Source organism: Saccostrea echinata, unplaced genomic scaffold, assembly GCF_033153115.1.
Source record: "Saccostrea echinata isolate AGI-Se365-2 ecotype Australia unplaced genomic scaffold, CSIRO_AGI_Sech_v1 ptg000012l, whole genome shotgun sequence".
Classification (NCBI taxonomy): Eukaryota; Metazoa; Mollusca; class Bivalvia; order Ostreida; family Ostreidae; genus Saccostrea; species Saccostrea echinata.
Window position 1 is genome coordinate 20,562,096 of NW_026889761.1, and position 18,921 is coordinate 20,581,016.

The 18,921-nt window shown below is 34.4% G+C and overlaps 1 protein-coding gene across 1 annotated transcript; it reads right to left on the minus strand.

Moving 5' to 3' along the window:
* Positions 1-7,159: 7,159 nt before the first annotated feature.
* On the minus strand, positions 7,160-18,254 carry LOC133185512 (thymidine phosphorylase-like). Its single transcript, XM_061320790.1, has 8 exons — positions 18,097-18,254; positions 15,058-15,263; positions 14,625-14,853; positions 13,801-13,919; positions 12,333-12,495; positions 10,570-10,797; positions 10,336-10,476; positions 7,160-7,531 (listed from the first exon to the last, which is right to left on the minus strand). The coding sequence occupies exons 1-8, from the start codon at positions 18,224-18,226 to the stop codon at positions 7,395-7,397; spliced, it is 1,353 nt and encodes a 450-aa protein (XP_061176774.1). The 5' UTR covers positions 18,227-18,254; the 3' UTR covers positions 7,160-7,394.
* Between the last annotated feature and the right edge of the window lie 667 nt (positions 18,255-18,921).

Below are 18,921 nucleotides of genomic sequence, written 5' to 3' on the forward strand. Positions count from 1 at the left end.
CCACATAAGTTTCAGCTTTTATGGCTCAGTGGTTCTTGAGAAGAGAATTTTAAAGATTTTTCCTATATATTTCAATGTAAAACTTGGATTCCCTATTTTGGCCTCGCCCTACCCCCAGGGGTCATGATTTTAACAATTTAGAATCTACACTATCCCAGGATGCTTCCACATAAGTTTCAGTTTTTCTGGCTCAGTGGTTCTTGAGAAGAAGATTTTTAAAGATTTTTCCTATATATTTCAATGTAAAACATGGATTCCCTATTTTGGCCTCGCCCTACCCCCAGGGGTCATGATTTTAACAATTTAGAATCTACACTATCCCAAGATGCTTCCACATAAGTTTCAGCTTTTCTGGCTCAGTGGTTCTTGAGAAGAAAATTTTTAAAGATTTTTCCTATATATTTCAATGTAAAACTTGGATTCCCTATTGTGGCCCCGCCCTACCCCCGGGGGCATGATTTTAACAATTTAGAATCTACACTATCCCAGGATGCTTCCACATAAGTCTCATCTTTTCTGGCCCAGTGGTTCTTGAAAAGAAGATTTTTTTAATGAACCCACCCTATTTTTGTCTTTTTTTTGATTATCTCCCCTTGTAAGGGGACTTGGCCCTTTATTTTAACAATTTAAACTCCCCTTCACCTAAGGGTACTTTGTACCAAGTTTGGTTAAAATTGGCCCATTGCTTCTTGAGAAGAAGTTGAAAATGTGAAAAGTTTACAGACGGACGGACGGACAGACGGACAGACGGACGGACAGACGGACGGACGACGGACAACGGGTGATCAGAAAAGCTCACTTGAGCTTTCAGCTCAGGTGAGCTAAAAAATCATTCAAAACTTTGATTTTTAAGAAGTGTAAGCTAATTTATTTATTCTGCAGGAATTTTTAAAGGCAAAACATGTGATATTTTCCTAAGCTACTATTCCGCCAAAATAAAAAAATAGATTTTGAATTTGTTTTACCATATCTATAAGAAATTGTAGAATGGATAAAAAGGATGATCTTTTAAATGTTTTAACATTTCAATATATTTAAAGGATATTTATGAAAATATGCTCTGATTACCTTAATTACAAAGAAACCTGACAGGAATCTCACCGTTATTTCTCAAAATTTACAGTAAAATGAATCAGCATACGAAAGTGTCATATTTTATTGACACTGTGTTTTAGAGTCATGTCAATTTACAGGATCCTTTCATAGTATGAGGTTTTAGATTTTGTCAGAATCACTGTTATTTGTTGATCGTTCAATGGTGCAGTGGTATAAGTATGAAAAAGCTCATATGAAAAAAACATTTAGAGAGAAATAATTCTTCAGGGGCTTTGGCAGCAACAACATCAAATCGACACGACAATAATACGCATTCCACACATGCAAAACATCCGCAATCTCAAGAAACGCACTTCATACATGAGGCGCCAGTGGTAGAGTATTTTGCATTCTACACGGTAATAATTTTTTATTATCAATTCCTTTACAACTTCTATTTGTAAATCAAAATTGAAAGTTTTAATTATGAGCAAGCTGCAAATGCATGTGTTAATAACATTTACAGCAAACCATTTTTAAAAGTATCTTACTGATAATAATTCAACTAGTGCAAGTTATATAATCTTAAGGACGTTTACACAGGGCTTTATCGGTCAGAAACGGATTGCAATAAAGTACAATACCTTAAATCGAAAATTCTCCAAAACGGATTTAATAACCGTGTAATAAATCAATCTCAATTAAAAGATTTATTTTTTTACGATTTAAAGAAAATATGCAATTACAAGGGTGCACTCATGTGCAAAATTCGGTCTTGATTTGTTTTTTCATTTATAGTTTTAATCCTTTTTTTCTTACAATATTATTCTGAAAGATTTCTGTTTTGTTTTCTTTTTAATTTGCTGTTAAGGCTTATTATTATTTCAAATTATTGGATGGCGTGCAATGAAAAAAAAATCTTAAATATAAACAAAAGCCATTCTCGACAATATCTAAAAAATTTGATTATTGGCCTCATATATTTTAATAGCAGAAGATTAATAACAAGTAAACTCAGGCCATGACTAGTTTAAATATAAAAAATAGTTTAAATACATGGCGACATTACTAAAGAAAGATATTTTATACCACGATTGGTGAAAATTTGACTCGTATACGAAAATTAAATTGCAAAATGCGAGCAATCTATCCTTCCGTTTTCAATAAATCGGAGGTGTTAAAAGAATTAGACTGCCTACATGAACAATATGTACTGGTTCCAGCAGACTAGGCTTGTAACAATATCGTCTTTGTTTGTAAAATTCATTATTATAATTGTATTTTGGAAGAACTTGGTTTTAGTACAGATATCATTTCTGCTTGAAATTTCAGTAAGACGTGACAATCTCGGCGATACATAATTAGTGTCTCTCAAATGGTGACCTAGATTCTCATTGGTTAAGAAATTAATAACATTAGCAACTTTAGATTGTTGTTAACACACAATGAGATGACATAAGCTACACCTCTTTACTGTAAGAAACGATGTAATTGGTTCCTTGTGTCACTCGTTGACGTCTGAACCATTTTTATTCCATGTGTATTTCACCCGTGAATGAAAAGCTGTGTAAATTTCAGTATTGATGAGCTAATCTGGCAACCAATGAGGATGTAGGTCACTATTTGAGAGACGCTAATTACGTTATAGCCGAGAATATCACGCCTTACTGAAAGTTCAAGCAGAAAAAATATTTGTACTAATTCTACGTCTGGAAATCCTACATATACCCGCAGCTCACTTTCTAAGGATGAAATTCTTCAAAAACACATCTTAGAGTTTCATACTTTTAACACTCCAGTCAACCAAGGTGAGGTCGATCTGCCCTACCTATACTGAAATCCTAAACTTAATTTTTTTCAAACAAAGATATATTGCCGGGTCCAGCTAATGCTCTACTAAGTCCCTAACTTTATTCCTTATCAAAATATTAACTGTTGTTAAGGAGAAACTTCATAATTTCATACGCACTGTACTACAGCATATTCTGCAGATGTGTAAATCAGATGTGGATCCACAAAAACTCTATAAAAATTTTAGAAAATTTGTAATCACATTTCTTTTAAAGTTTACATCATGAATACGACTTTTCTATACTTTATACAACAATTTCAAACTAGGCTTATCGATATCATACAAAACTGCTTCTTCAATAAAAATGGAACTCGGAAATTTTCTCATCTTGTGATTGGTCATCAACAAAATTACTTTGTTAAAAATCACTCTGATTCTATACATATGTACTCAGAAGTTGATATTAAAAAGATGCTGGAGTTCCTTATTGAAAACATTGAAAACATGTAGTCTTCGGAGACCAAGTCTTCCAGCAAACTGTTAGAATTCCAATGGACACTTATTGTCCTCCTTTTTAGGCGACCTGTTTTTATATTCGCATGAAGCAGAATTTATTCAAAAACCTCTACACGAGAAGAAGAAAATACTTGCCATGGACTTCAATTCGACATTCAGATATATCGACGAAGTTTTGTCAATTAACAATAGTTATTTCCATTTATATGTCGACTCAATTTATCCCAGTGAACTTGAAGCAAAAGACACCACAAGATCTGCCAAATCTGCTTCATATTTGGATGTTTTACTGGCTATACAAACTAACAACTACGTTGTATAACAAACGAGATGACTTCAGTTTTTCCATCGTCAAGATTCCTTATTTATGTAGTAATTTTCCGCTATCACATGTATATAGTGTTTATGTCTCCCAACTAATTCGCTACTCAGAGTATGCTCTGCGTTTTTTAAATAGAGGCAGGCTACTTACACATACGTAGATGTTACAGGGATTTCAACAACCTCGTTAAAGTCAGCATTCCATAAATTCTATGGTCGTTATAATGACTTTTGTAAGCAAATATAACCTATCACTGGGTCGACTTTTGGCTGACTTTTTTCCTACCAATTGTTTTATACTAAATTTGACTACGGAATGTTCCGTCTACCTGATAATTACATAGGGCTCACGGCGGGTGTGACCGGTCAACAAGGGATCCTTACTCCTCCTAGGCACCTGATCCCACTTCTGGAATTTCCAGGAGTCCGTGTTTATTCCCTGTTCACAGATTTGTATTGTTTGAAGTTTTTATGATCGATCACTGTTCGTTATCTTCACACTTTTTCATTGTAAAACTTTAAAGGTTGTCTACGGAATTGAATGTACTCTATGCGAACTGATTTATATTGGGGAAACAAAGGGTTCACTCAATAAGAGAATGTCGGGAAAATGGTCTGAAATAAATAATGGGGCCATCAACATTTTTTTAATCATTTCATTTCGCCTGATCACTCTATTCTTAAATAAGGGTTAGAATTTTGGAAAAAATATATCATCCAACTTATAGTCCCACTTCAAGTATTCCATTCCGTAGACAACGAGAAGAATACTGGATCAGGAAACTAGGCACGACCTTTTCGTATGGTCGCAACGACCATATAAATAATTAAAGGAATTTTTCAAGCCCACAATGTGCAAATGTTAATGTGATAGGACTTTTCAACATCTAGAAATAGGCTTAGTCATGGACTTCGATCATAGAATAGACCAAATATACAAGATGTCTCTTTTGATTCACTTTTGCCTTACGTCATTAAATCAATGAACAGTTAGGTCTTCATCACATTCGCACAAAACTCGGCACCCTTGAAATTTTTTAATGGACTTGCTGTAGCAAGTCCGTCCTTAGATTCTTTAACTGCAGAATACAAGCTAGTTTTTGTGTTTGTTACCCAAAACAGGCTCTTTAAGCCACAACGTGTGTCAGAAAATAATTCTGACTCAACCCTTCTGTTCTTAAACTTAAATTTCCCTACAAAAGAATGGATCCTTTGAACATTACTAACATTCTTAATCATAAAAAAAAGTTTAGTCTTACATTCCACTATAATATTGTTGAAGTTTTATAAGTTGAAGTCTACGCCCTTCTTTTCCTACAGATATTCCCATACTGCTGCTTCAAAACTTTTCAATTATAAAAAAAACCCCTTACTGTGCCTAGATATTGAACATCAAAAAAAAAACATTCTAAAGTGTTCTTGTTATTGTTTTTCTTCAAACTACAGTCCTGCTGGACACGTCATTACAGGTGAAGACAACCTAGTTGAAAAAGAAGACCTGGAAGTTTTGTATTGTTTGTTGTTTAACGTCCATCTCGAGAATTTTTCACTCATATGGACTCATTGAGCAGTGAGGGATCTTTTTCGTGCCAGCACCTACTGCGACACGGGACCTCGGTTTATACGGTCTCAGATTATGCGAGACATTGGACTAAATTTGAAAAGGAAGACCTGAACACCTTTTCAGAATGGATTACGTGTTTTAAAAATATATTAAAGAACTTTATAAATTTAAAAGGCAATATGGAAACCATCTATCCTTCCATACTCAGAACATGCTCTTGAGTATTTAATAAATTGGAAGATCTAGACACCATAAAAGGGTGATGGTAGAATATTACTACATAAATAATGAAAGTTGACGATGAAAAAACTTATGTTTGGAAGTTTTACTTTCTAAAGTCCATAAGGGCCAACTAATAACTAAATTGTACGACAAACGAGATGACTTCAGCTTTTCCACAGTCAACTTTTCTTATTCTGCATCACCTGCAGGTCAAATTTTGCCATTAGAAGTTAAAATAGTTTAACCATTCCAGGATTAGTTTTTTGCGTTTTAAAAATATTAAAGGAGACAATTACATATGTCGTTTCATAACTATTCGTTGGACTCGAATTTCGCAGTTTTTGGCAAAATAATACAATTTTGTTATAAGTAAATTCGTGGAAAGCTACCTCGTCCTATCCAAGCATGTATCTGTAAATGAATACATTACTTGCAAAATTTTCAAAAAATATTCTAATTTGATATCAGATCAGTTGTGACTTCAAGAAGGAGATAAAGGCACAAAATGCTATTTTCTAGAAATCACAAACACTTAGTGAAGCTTTATATACATGAACACTAAGTAAAGCATCACAAACACTAAATAAAGTCTCACAAATACTGAGTTAATCCTTCAATTTATTTCCCATCTTTACTGATAACAATTTAAACAGTTATGAAACCAACACACACCAGTACACTGTGTCTTTGTCAGACCTTCTTTTGCTGATTAATTTTATTACTTACAATCTTAAAAATCTCCAACAGTTTAAAAGATAACATTGCAATAGGATAAAATTAAAAAAAAAAACAAACAAACATTTCTTTGACAATTCAGGGGAAACTATTCAAGAAATGGATGATCAAATCAGTTATAGAAGTCACTAAATACATTTACATGCATAATGGATTTGTCTGCTTGACTATTTTTTGCTTCTTACATTTTCATTCCATTTCATATAATTTCAAATTAATGGTCAAAAACTACACAACAACTAAATTTCCATACATAAGATGCTTGAACTCATATATCTGAGATGAAAAAATATGAAATTAGATACAAAAAGACCTTATATTTCCCATAATTTTCGACGTGATAGTCGAAACCTGCAAACATCGCAATTGGACATTGCAGGAGCAATAACTCCATCGGAGGTGTACTGATTTTTGAGGAACTATGTAGCTAAATCCTCGGTCCTGCTATCCAGATTATTTCCATTTCTGTCTGATTTCACCTGTATTCATTTATGTTTCAAAGCTATAACTATACACATTATATCAACATATGTTCTATTTATAGTAGCAGCCATCTTGTTTTCATTTACACAAAAAGAAATAATTGATATTTTGTAGAGGGCGTACCCCAAATTAATACTGTGAAGTCTAAAAGAAATCTGTTCGCTATTTTCAGAGGAGCAAAGACTTAGTGATGGCAAACCCTTACTTGATCCTCTGGGCCAGGTGAGAAAAGATGTCATGCCAAAGGTTGTGTGATATATACGTAAGGAATGGCATTTAAAAGATTCTGCTAGGATTGTCATGAAAACAAAAACATTCGTCACAAAATTAACAGGTACCAAGAGGAATTTATAACAAACTTATCAATAAAGCACTGTTGTTTGTGAGAAGGATATGGTCGTACTTTTGCAAAATCAACAAAGAACAGTATTTGATAGAAAAAAAAATATGTACGTACATAAGATCTTCAAAAATTTGTAATTATAAAAAACTCTCAACGGTGTATATAATTAAAAAATATGATCGACCGTTTAAAAAATATTCAAGATTTTATTTGATTAAGAAATAAAATGCTGCCTTCAATTCAATATCAGACTTCAAGAATAAAATTGACAAAAAAGTCACAGACTTGATAAAGATTTTAGAAAAGTAAAGTACACGTATAATGCATCCCTGAATTTTAAAAAAAAGTTTGAACGACCACGCTGTGTTTCTTTTCTAAGACTTTTATGATATGATGTCCTTGACACGTGTAGGCAGGATAACTGGTTGTGAGGACTGCACCTCAATGGCATCGTTTAAGAGCGCCCTTATATCATTAGGAATGACGTCACAATCATGATGAACTTTGATCCAAACATCACCTGCCAAGTCAACAAACAGAACCTATCTTATTGATATACCACTTCAATTTCATCTTTTGTCTTTTAAATATGTTCATCAAATTATTTTTAAAAAATCAGCATATGTAACTTAAGTTTTAGAAAATTAATTTTTAGCTCACCTGAGCCGAAGGCTCAAGTGAGCTTTTCTGATCACATTTTGTCTGTAGTCCGTCTGTCCGTCTGTCCGTCCGTCTGTCTGTAAACTTTTCACATTTTCGACTTCTTCTCAAGAACCACTGGGCCAATTTCAACCAAACTTGCCACAAAGTATCCTTGGATGAAGGGGATTCAAGTTTGTTCAAATGAAGGGCCACGCCCTCTTTCAAGGGGAGATAATAAAGAATTAGTGAAAAATTAATAGCATCTTTTAAAAATCTTCTTCTCAAGAACCACAAAGCCAGGGAAGATGAAACTCATGTGGAAGCATCCTCAGGTAGTGTAGATTCAGGTTTGTTCAAATCATGACCCCCGGGGGTAGGGCGGGGCCACAATGGAGGATCAAAGTTTTACATAGAAATATATGGGAAAAACCTTTAAAAATCTTCTCCTCAAGAACAGCAAAGCCATGATGAGTCATATTTATATGGAAGCATCCTCAGGTAGTGTAGATTCAAGTTTGTTCAAATCATGACCCCCGGGGGTAGGGCGGGGCCACAATGGAGGATCAAAGTTTTACATAGAAATACATGGGAAAAATCTTTAAAAATCTTCTTCTTAAGAACAGCAAAGCCATGATGAGTCATATTTATATGGAAGCATCCTCAGGTAGTGTAAATTCAATTTTGTTCAAATCATGACCCCCGGGGGTAGGGCGGGGCCACAATGGAGGATCAAAATTTTACATAGAAATATATGGGAAAAACCTTTAAAAATCTTCTCCTCAAGAACAGCAAAGCCATGATGAGTCATATTTATATGGAAGCATCCTCAGGTAGTGTAAATTCAATTTTGTTCAAATCATGACCCCTGGGGGTAGGGCGGGGCCACAATGGAGGATCAAAGTTTTACATAGAAATATATGGGAAAAACCTTTAAAAATCTTCTCCTCAAGAACAGCAAAGCCATGATGAGTCATATTTATATGGAAGCATCCTCAGATAGTGTAGATTCAAGTTTGTTCAAATCATGACCCCCGGGGGTAGGGCGGGGCCACAATGGAGGATCAAAGTTTTACATAGAAATATATGGGAAAAACCTTTAAAAATCTTCTCCTCAAGAACAGCAAAGCCATGATGAGTCATATTTATATGGAAGCATCCTCAGGTAGTGTAAATTCAATTTTGTTCAAATCATGACCCCCGGGGGTAGGGCGGGGCCACAATGGAGGATCAAAGTTTTACATAGAAATATATGGGAAAAACCTTTAAAAATCTTCTCCTCAAGAACAGCAAAGCCATGATGAGTCATATTTATACGGAAGCATCCTCAGGTAGTGTAGATTCAAGTTTGTTCAAATCATGACCCCTGGGGGTAGGGCGGGGCCCCAAAGGAGGATCAAAGTTTTACATAGAAATATATGGGAAAAACCTTTAAAAATCTTCTTCTCAAGAACAGCAAAGCCATGATTGGTCATATTTATATGGAAGCAACCTAAGGTAGTTTAGATTTAAGTATGTCCAAATCATGACCCCTGGGGGTAGGGTGGGGCCCCAAAGGAGGATCAAAGTTTTACATAGAGATATATAGGAAAAATCTTTAAAAATCTTCTTCTCAAGAACAGCAAAGCCCTGATTGATCATATTTATGTGGAAGTATACTCAGGTAGTGTAGATTCAAGTTTGTTCGATGTTGCCCCCCTGGGGTTGGGTGGGGCCACAATGGAGGATCAAAGTCTGAAATAAAAATATATAGGAAGATTTCTTCTGATGAAGAACTGCAAAGCCATGATTAGTCATTTTGATATGGAAGCATCATCAGGTAGTGTAAATTCAATTTTGTTCAAATGATGACCCCCGAGGGTAGGTTGGGGCCAAATGGGGGGATAGAAATAGGGGGATAGAAAAAATATTTCTTCTCAAGAACAGAAAAGCTATGTTTAGTCATATTGATATGGAAGCATCTTCAGGTAGTGTAGATTCAAGTTTGTTCAAATGATGACCCCCGAGAGTAGGACGGGGCCCAGTGGAGGATCGAATGTTACATAAGAACATATAGAAAAAATATTTCTTCTCAAGAACAGAAAGCTATGTTTAGTCATATTGATATGGAAGCATCCTCAGGTAGTGTAGATTCCAGTTTGTTCAAATGATGACCCCTGGGATAGGGAGGAGCCACAAGGGGGGATCAAATTTTTACAAAGGAATATATCAGAAATTTTTTTAAAAATCTTCTCAAGTACAACAAAGCAATTTGTTATTTTGACATGGAAGCATCATCAGGTAGTTTAAAATTCAAGCCCCCCCCTCCCCCCCCCCCCCCCCGGAATCTTTTCAATACTGAACTGATTTGTGCTTTTGCCTATCCACTGTGCTCAGGTGAGCGATGTGGCCCATGGGCCTCTTGTTTAAATATGCAGGAATGCGAACGTTTTAAACTACGTTTCAATGTATAACGTGTTCAACAATCGTGTAAAATTCTGTTGAGATGATAAAGTAAAGGGTTTTTTTTTCTCAACTGTCTTGTTGATTACTTTCCTTTTCTGAAGAGCAATGTAAAAATTGAATATAAGATGCATTGATTTGAATTTAAAGGATGAGGAATTTAAGGGGGGGGGGGGGGGCATTAAACACACACTCTGAGTCTTTAAATACTCTGAGATCAGCCTTTAGTATAGATAGACTTACCCTCTTTAATGCTGTCCCCAATATCCACACATAATTCCAAACCAACAGAATGATTAATTTTGTCACTACTGGCCTGTCGCCCAGCACCAAGTTTCAAAGAGCACTCTGCACATGTCCGTGAATTTACAGCAAAGACAAAACCTATAAGACAGACATTAACATCAAATTATTTATTGCAAAAATGAATAAAAGTGAAGAAGATATAAAATGAAACCTTTCAAAGAATCAAATTACCGGAGTATTTGCTCTTGATCGGAGTAACAAACTTGGCTTTTGGGAGCACACTCCATACATCAGCCCCGTTTGTACACAAGACTTCGGCTTCTTCTGGATTTGCTCCCTGTGCAATTATCATTTCCTTAAACTTTCTTGCTGCTCCTCCATTAATCAGAGTTTCTTTGAGTTTCATTTGTCCCTCGTCTGTAGAACTAGCATTACCACTAAGGAACAACAACTGTCCACCTGAAAAAAGTATAAAACAGCTAAAATAATTGTAAAATGACAGCAGCAGATTAAAAACATGCTGAGTCCAGTGTCAACTGACTACTATTCTCATATATCAGATTGCTCATCAACAACAAACGGAGATTTCATTTAAGCATTGAAATGTACGTTCTAAAACATATCATGGACGAAGGTGCTTACTAATTGATTATCGCGCGTTAGGCCTGGGGAAAATTTGTTTGCAAAGCCGTCCGTGTTATGACATGATGAACATCCTAAGTTTTCAATACTTATATTTACATTTAATAATATAATCGTAGATTGATAAAATTCGCCTCTTTGAATATATTTTTTTTCTGTTTAAATGAAACACCCTGCACTTTTATAGCTAGATTGAGAAGAGTAGTCGTTACTCTTCAACTAGTCCGAAATATCTGACGTTTTCCTGTCTTTTTTACGATTTGATATTTTACGTGTAAGGAAAACGCCAGAAACGGCGCCATTACGAAAACTGGGAATTCGCCGCCTCCAACCGGTTGCAGACGGCGAAATTTCCAGTTTTCGTAATGGCGCCGGTTCTGACGTTTACCTGGTACGTAAAATATCAAATCATAAAAAAGCCAGGAAAACGTCAGATATTTCGGACTACTCTTCAACGCGAGCATTTGAATTTGACGTTACAATTGAAATTTATTTTGTTAACAATTGTTCCTATGCATAATTTTGTTTGTCAATGTTTTCCTTTTTTACCGCTCAACTATGCTTTCACAAGATCAGCAACCGTGACGCGCCTTTCTCTTTCCAAGACCTTACTAACTGAACGTTTTGGTTAGATTTTTACAGATAATCCGTTTCCTTGCAGATCGCCCTCGTCTGATACAAAGTTCGTATCATTCAAATACCGCCTGGGCCATTTGCATAAACACACATGCATGACTCGCTTTTGAGATATTTCATGCTTCCTACAACATTTAAAGATTTTATTCTGACGTTTCTCCGAGTAAAAAAGAAAATTGTATTGTAAACTGCTGCTCAGTGACGTTCTACGACGTCACCTTTTTTTGCTTTTTTCATTGAGGACTACCTATTTTCAGAAATTGATTTCTTTTCCATGAAGCAAATTATTCATTCATAATTTGGAATATGAAACGATGTAACAATTCTTAATTTGATCGTCTAGATTTTGTTTGGTTTTGAGCCATTTTACAGAGGCAATGACCACATATTGTTTGTAGGTTACTAAATTTTGACTTGCTCCGCGAACCAATTTTCGCAGTTTTTAATTCCTAATTAGTTTGAAATAAATCAAGATATTTAAATTTCTTTTAATACAAATCATTTGAATTTATTGTTAAAATATTTCTACCAAATTTGGATATAATATGACGTTAAATAAAAAAGATATGACAGAAGTCCACGAACTTTCCGAACAACCCTCGTACAAATGGAATGTAAATACTTAGTGTTGAATAGACCCAATAATATAATTCATTAATTTTTATCTCATTCAAGCTGTAATTATAAATTACTGAAAATTGAGTAATTTTTATTACCAAGTCTAAGAACGAGATCCTCCAATTCAGTTGGTCCGTTTCCATGGAGACAGTTTACAGATTCAGCTACTTCAAGTGCATTTCCAATCATTTTTCCTATTGGGTTGTTCATATCCGTCATTAGGGCCACTGTCTTTATCCCTAAACCATTCCCAATGTCAACCTGTGAACAGCATTTATCGGTACATTTCTTTATTTATATACGCACATACAGGGTGTTTCAGAAAACAAGCAACCATTTACTTTCCTCACTTTATTGATACGCAAACAGAAACATACGAAATTTTTATGTACAATTTTGCTAAAAAGGCTTAAGTTTTGACACTAATAACAAAAATTTACGAAATCAGTATAATTTGAATTAATAATGACGTCATATTTGACATCACTAAAAAACAGGTATTTTCATTCTTTAAGAAGCAATCATCAGAAGTTCCGATACTGTTATCAAAGCATGTCACCATTTCCTGTGATTAGGACAATGAAAATAAGGTTTACAGAAAGCAGAGAACTTACTTAGTAATATAAAGTGGAAGTTGTATAAATCTGTAAAATTTTGAAGCTAATGGAAGAGTTAATGCATGATCAAAGAAAAGGAAAAATTGGAAGAAAAAGAATGAGAACACATGAAAACATTTAGAATGTTACTTAAGAGGCATTGTTCCAGAGACTCACATGAAACCCTTTCGTAAAATAACTGAGCTTGTGAAGAAATGCGACTCAAAATTGAGCAAGTCAAGTGTATATCGGATGCTGAAATATGTTTTCAATCTGACTGGTTAGAACAAATGCTCTGAGGACCGTTCAACTCTTTCAAATCCATTAAATTGGGCCTCCACAATTATTTTGTTACTAAGTAAAATTTTACAAGTTTCTTTTTTCTTCTGTAATTCATTATCTATTTGCCAGATTAACATTATTTTCATAAGGATTAATCTTGAAATTGTGACTTTTAATTTGATATGTTGGTGCATGGTATTGGTTGAAGCACCAGTAAAATATAATCAATCAAAATGGTTGCATATTTTCTGAAACACCCTGTACATGTACAGTCTGTCACGACACTGAGAGTAAAATAATTAAATTAATATCAAAGATTAAGAAAATGATCAACAAGTTAAAAACGAAATTTTCAGTATCTGTTTTGAATTAGTTAAAGCTTCAAGTTGACTTAAATGAAAAGATTTCAAAAGTTTCTCTTAGATTTTTAAATTATTTTTTTTTCTATTGAACTAGCTGCTGAAAAACAGTCTGACTGAATTCATGATAATTTATGATAAAAAGAGTGCACTTAACATTTATTGCATGCTGACTAGTCATGTCAAAACATATTCAGAAACTGACAGTTAATAGTAAACATGTTGATTATTTATACTGAAAATACATTTATTTACCAAAGCTGTTAATTTGTGAGGCACAGATTCTAAATACTCTACAGTACTACATGTATGTGTTCTGTCTGTCTTACCATCTTTTTACCCAGTTCTCTGGACTTGACTTCATTCACCATCATAGCACCGACACCAAATTTCACATCCAAAACGAGGGCGTTTAGCTGTTCAGCGGCCTTCTTTGAAATTATGGAACCTGAAATAATTGCGAAACGTATATCATTTCCTAAATACTGTTAGAGTTTTAAGTTTGTTGGGAAATGTATGTACATGTAACGATATCTCTTTCTTTTTTCAAATACAATATAACAGATTTTTTCTTAATCTGAAGTAGACAGCAGGATATAAAAAGTTTTTCTTTACTGTACTCATTTTTAAGGTCAAGATCTAGTAAATGAAGAGTGCCTACAGATTTCTCAAATTTGAGAAACATATTCCTCTAATAATCCATTACAATTATAGCTTAATAAATTAAGGTGTACTGGGAGATAATTTTTAGATAAACTCAATGAAAAAATATATTTTAAACTCTCCTTTTCATTGAAAAAAGGAGAAATTCGGGTATAAAAATGAGAGTTTTCTCCATCTAAGACAACTCCCAGAAAACGGATTTTCATATCTTTTTGACATCTTCTTTAAAAATGATATTAAATAAAATATAGGTATCGGGGTTCCATTTGACATGATTTCAAATTGAATTCCAAGAAAATGCGTCATTTTCTACATAATTCTGATAATGCCGTAAAGTACGTGAAAAGGTATAGCACCAAAAAGACAGTCTAAACTTGAATTTTGTGATAGTTTCATTAGTTCAGTCTATAGAATGACGATAAAATTAGCTAAATAAAAAAATAAAATAGCACTTTTTCAGTACACAGCAAAAGTTACAATGCTTCAAAACCTGCTATGAGTCCAATATTGTCGACTGTTCCAGTGACGTCACGGATGGCGTACATTTTCTTGTCGGCGGGAACCAGATTGTCTGTTTGACCTACAATGCAACAGCCGACCTTCGTCAAAATCTGCAGCATTTTATCCTTAGACGCTGAGACGGACAGACCTTCGATGGACTCTAGTTTATCTAGGGTTCCACCAGTATGACCGAGGCCACGGCCTGATACCATAGGGACCTGAAAAAAAACATTTAAATCAGTTTTATTCTTCTACCGATGCGATTGCAGTATTTGTTAGTGCAATACATTTATGGTAGTTTTGTTATATAGGTCTTCCTTATTGGATTCCACTCAAGTTGACAGTCAAATGAAAATCTGATGACGAAGATGATAAATTATAGATGATGATGTTTTTATAATACATTTTCTCGCTACCCTTACCTTCATTCCACAAGCAGCTAAAGCTGGTGCCAGAATGAGGCTGATCTTGTCTCCCACGCCACCTGTACTGTGTTTATCTACAATTTTCCCCTCCCACTCCGCTGGCCAGGGACCCAGAACATCTCCAGAGTTCTTCATTGCTCCAGTAAAGCATACTATTTCTTCATCTGTGAGACCTTTTAGGTAAACTGCCATCAGCATGGCTCCTGCAATATAATTGCTCTAGCCCCTGTAAAACTTTGTCTTTTTAGAATTGATGAATTTAATTTTAAAAAAAAGAAAAGTTAAAGTTTAATAATTCTCAACAAAAGAGTATACTTTAAACATCTCCGACATTTTATCTAAAAAATCGTCAATCTGGTCTGTATGGAAAAATGGGGAAAAAATCTCATTGAATTATAAGCTCCGCCTTCTGATTTTTGGGCAACCAATAAAAATACAAAGATATAATTTAGTAGCCACACAAAATACGATGTTGCTATTAATCTATTACCTTAAGATTTAATTTTTTTTTTTTTTTTTAAATTATAATTCAATCCTTTGCCCTCTGAACTTCATTGTTTTATATGCAAATTTTTGTTAAATGTAAGGCAATTTTAAATAATTATTTACATTTAGCAACGTTCTGTCAAAAAACCTTCTATTTGAATCATAACGACATCGTCTCTTGTGTGACCTCTGGGCTATTTTCATTGTGCTTCACGTCAGAAGGATTGACCCATACATGTATCTAAATAAGATCTTTAAGAGAGTGGGGAATACAAATATAATAAAGTTTATAATGATAGTTTTAATCTTGGAAACATACCTAGCAATATATGATATCCGTTTTGTTTCTAGTAGGGATATAACTGTGAAATAAAAATGTAAATATTCCTATTATGGGGGTTTAATTATGAGGATGAGAACCAACTAAGCTGGACTTGCAGTAATTACTAATTAATGCGAATTATCATATGCGCACATGACAGTTATCAGCTTATAATACAAAAATAATAGACAAAAGATAGACACATTATAGACATACCTTCAGTCTGTCACAGTACAAACTTAACACTACAGATTCAATTTTATAGGTTTGTAATACTTCATGCATCATATAGTAATATAGGTCAAACTCCATTTAATATATTGTCTTTAGTTTGCATCATGAAAAGTCTTTGGTCTGCCTAGAACTTGAACCTGGAAAACCCGTGTTTTATCGACTTAACGTCCAGGCAAACATTTAAATATTTGACTTTCATTGATTATTCATTCTCCGTATATTTACATGGAACGACCTCACCAAAGGTCATCGATATATATATACGCGGACAGATGTGCAATAGTTAGATGTATATTGATTTTAACCTATAGGAGCAATCACAGATTGTGACAGTCTATATAAATGCATCTGTACGCAGAAATGAACGGGGTCGACAAGGTAAAACACAAAATTTTTAAAAAATATATATATTTTTTGGCATGTTTTTCTGACCAAATTGAACTTTTGAGCCCTTAGAACGATATTCGTTTAATTCTTTTATTTTCAAAACTCACACGTATGGCAAAAGCAGCATTTCCCCCCACCAAAGGTTCTTTTTTCTTGAAATCAATCATGACAATTGCACTGCCAAAAATTAAAACAGTTTATAAAAAATAACTTTATTATCGACGTTTCACTTTTGGGAGCTTTGTTCAATGTTGAAAACGATAAACAAACCACACCAGAACTAAATTTTCTATCGATCCAATTTGCTTCAGATATCGGGTGTTCATTTAAGTACATATTCTTTATCATGCTGACTGAAGTGAGAGGGGAAATTATCACTACATTTTGATTTTTTTATGTTGGTTTACCTTGTGACCAACAGGTTATGATAATAGATATATTTCAGTTCTTGCTTTACATTAGGACATGCCTTGTTGTTTATCATTTGACCGACACGTTGAGATAATTTTTTTTACACGATCGCCATCTATGTAGAACCCTTTCGATTACCTGATTAAGTGAAAACAAACCACGGAGCTACCTATCGAATTGTATAGGTGGTGAAATCGACATCCATCTGAGAATTGCCACAAAGGAATTTTATTGTACGTGAATTTGAATCAATTCTTAATTCACTGAAGGGATTTTTAGGCAAGCGATTTTAAAAGGGAGTTGCATGTAAAGTTTTTAGTGTCTTCACTAATTTAAACAAGTTTATGCTGTAGGTCACATTATAAACAATTCTTTTGTTCTTTTTTCCTGAATGACCTGTTTCTGTTGGAAGTATTTCAAGCAGATTTATTATTTTACATTTATCTTATATATCTGGTTAAATTCCTTCAATTCGCCCCGGAAATACTTGTAAGCATTGTAGAAGTAGCGTTTAGATTTGCAGTGGTATTTAATACATAATTGATTGTCGATATAATTCACCACAAGATCAACAATATATGAGAGATATCAGAATATGCCAAGCCATTTCTTGGAGCCTGGTAGAACTCTAATTAGCATCAGATAAATGTGAACAGTGTGCGTTCGTGTCTCTGTAAACAGTTACAGGCCTACTATATTTATTTTTATTTATGTATTTTGTTGATATGCAGGTGAAAATATGTGTTTAAAACGTAGCACACACGTGTGTAATGCAATTTGACAGAGTCATGAAAAATTACTGTCATGTACCACATGTAGCTCATTCTCTCTCTCTCTCTCTCTCTCTCTCTCTCTCTCTGCAAGGTTTGGTCCAGGATTTTTCAAGAGGATGCAGTTTTTTTTCTATATAGATGTCAACATGGCCTCATCGTGTTGTCTATCGGAAAGGTCAAAAGAGTTTTTTGCCAGTAGCTTTAATGATTAATTAGTCGTGAATTCCTTGTAGTGCGGGGGGGATTCTCTTTAGAGAAGTGGACAGGTTTTCGTCTTCATCCAGGCGAAAGCCTGTCCATTTCTCTAAAGAGAATAGGGGGAAGGCTCCCTCTCACACTGCTGGTTCCTAGATAATTAATAAAAAACGTCACAGCTATAACTTCACATAAACTAAGAATTGTACGTATTACGTATTCTCTTACCAAGCTGACATTCCTGCACTCCTCCATTGACCACCTCCCTGACAAAATATTTAATTTCCTCGGGGCTGAGGGCATTCCCGTCCCTCTTTTTAATGAGCAAATCGGGGATTCGGAAACTCGCTGAGGCCATCGCAGGTCACCGTGACTTCGATCGTCAAGCAAGGCACGTGTAAATCCACTGCGTTTCCTTCCATGTGCGTTTATATGGATGCAGGTTGAGGCACAGAAAGGGTTATTAGCAATGACACTTGATAACATTCAGTTTTGCATCAGGTGTTTAAATTAACAGAAAATAATTACTTCTTGTGATAAAATAAACTAATATTGTTTTCATATTTTGTTCAAAAAGTTGAAATAAAGATAAATTATATGAACATTTAAAATTAAAAACCTTTATGCAAGTTCATAATGTATAGCAAGTTATATAAGAATTTATTCAATATCACGAATGGAATGCTAAAATACTGAATTATCGTATCTGATGAAAAAAGTAAGATGAAAGTTAAAATACTGAAACCAAAACTCTATTATTCTATGCATAAAAGAAGTATATATTATGACTAGTTTATCTTTTTTGACTGTTTATACATATTGTTGTCCTGCACATATTGTATTGTCGTCATTGCCGTAGGAACCGGGGGGGGGGGGGAGGCACTGGGGCCGCCCCCACCCCACCCCGAATAATTTTGCCGATACTAGTATATAGAATGATATAGAAAATATGGCTACTATATGCTTGTGCCTCTCAATAATAACCTCTGATGACTTTTTTTTTCTTTTTTTTTTTATTTTGCTTGTCAAGGAATTGCAACTGTAAAATGCATG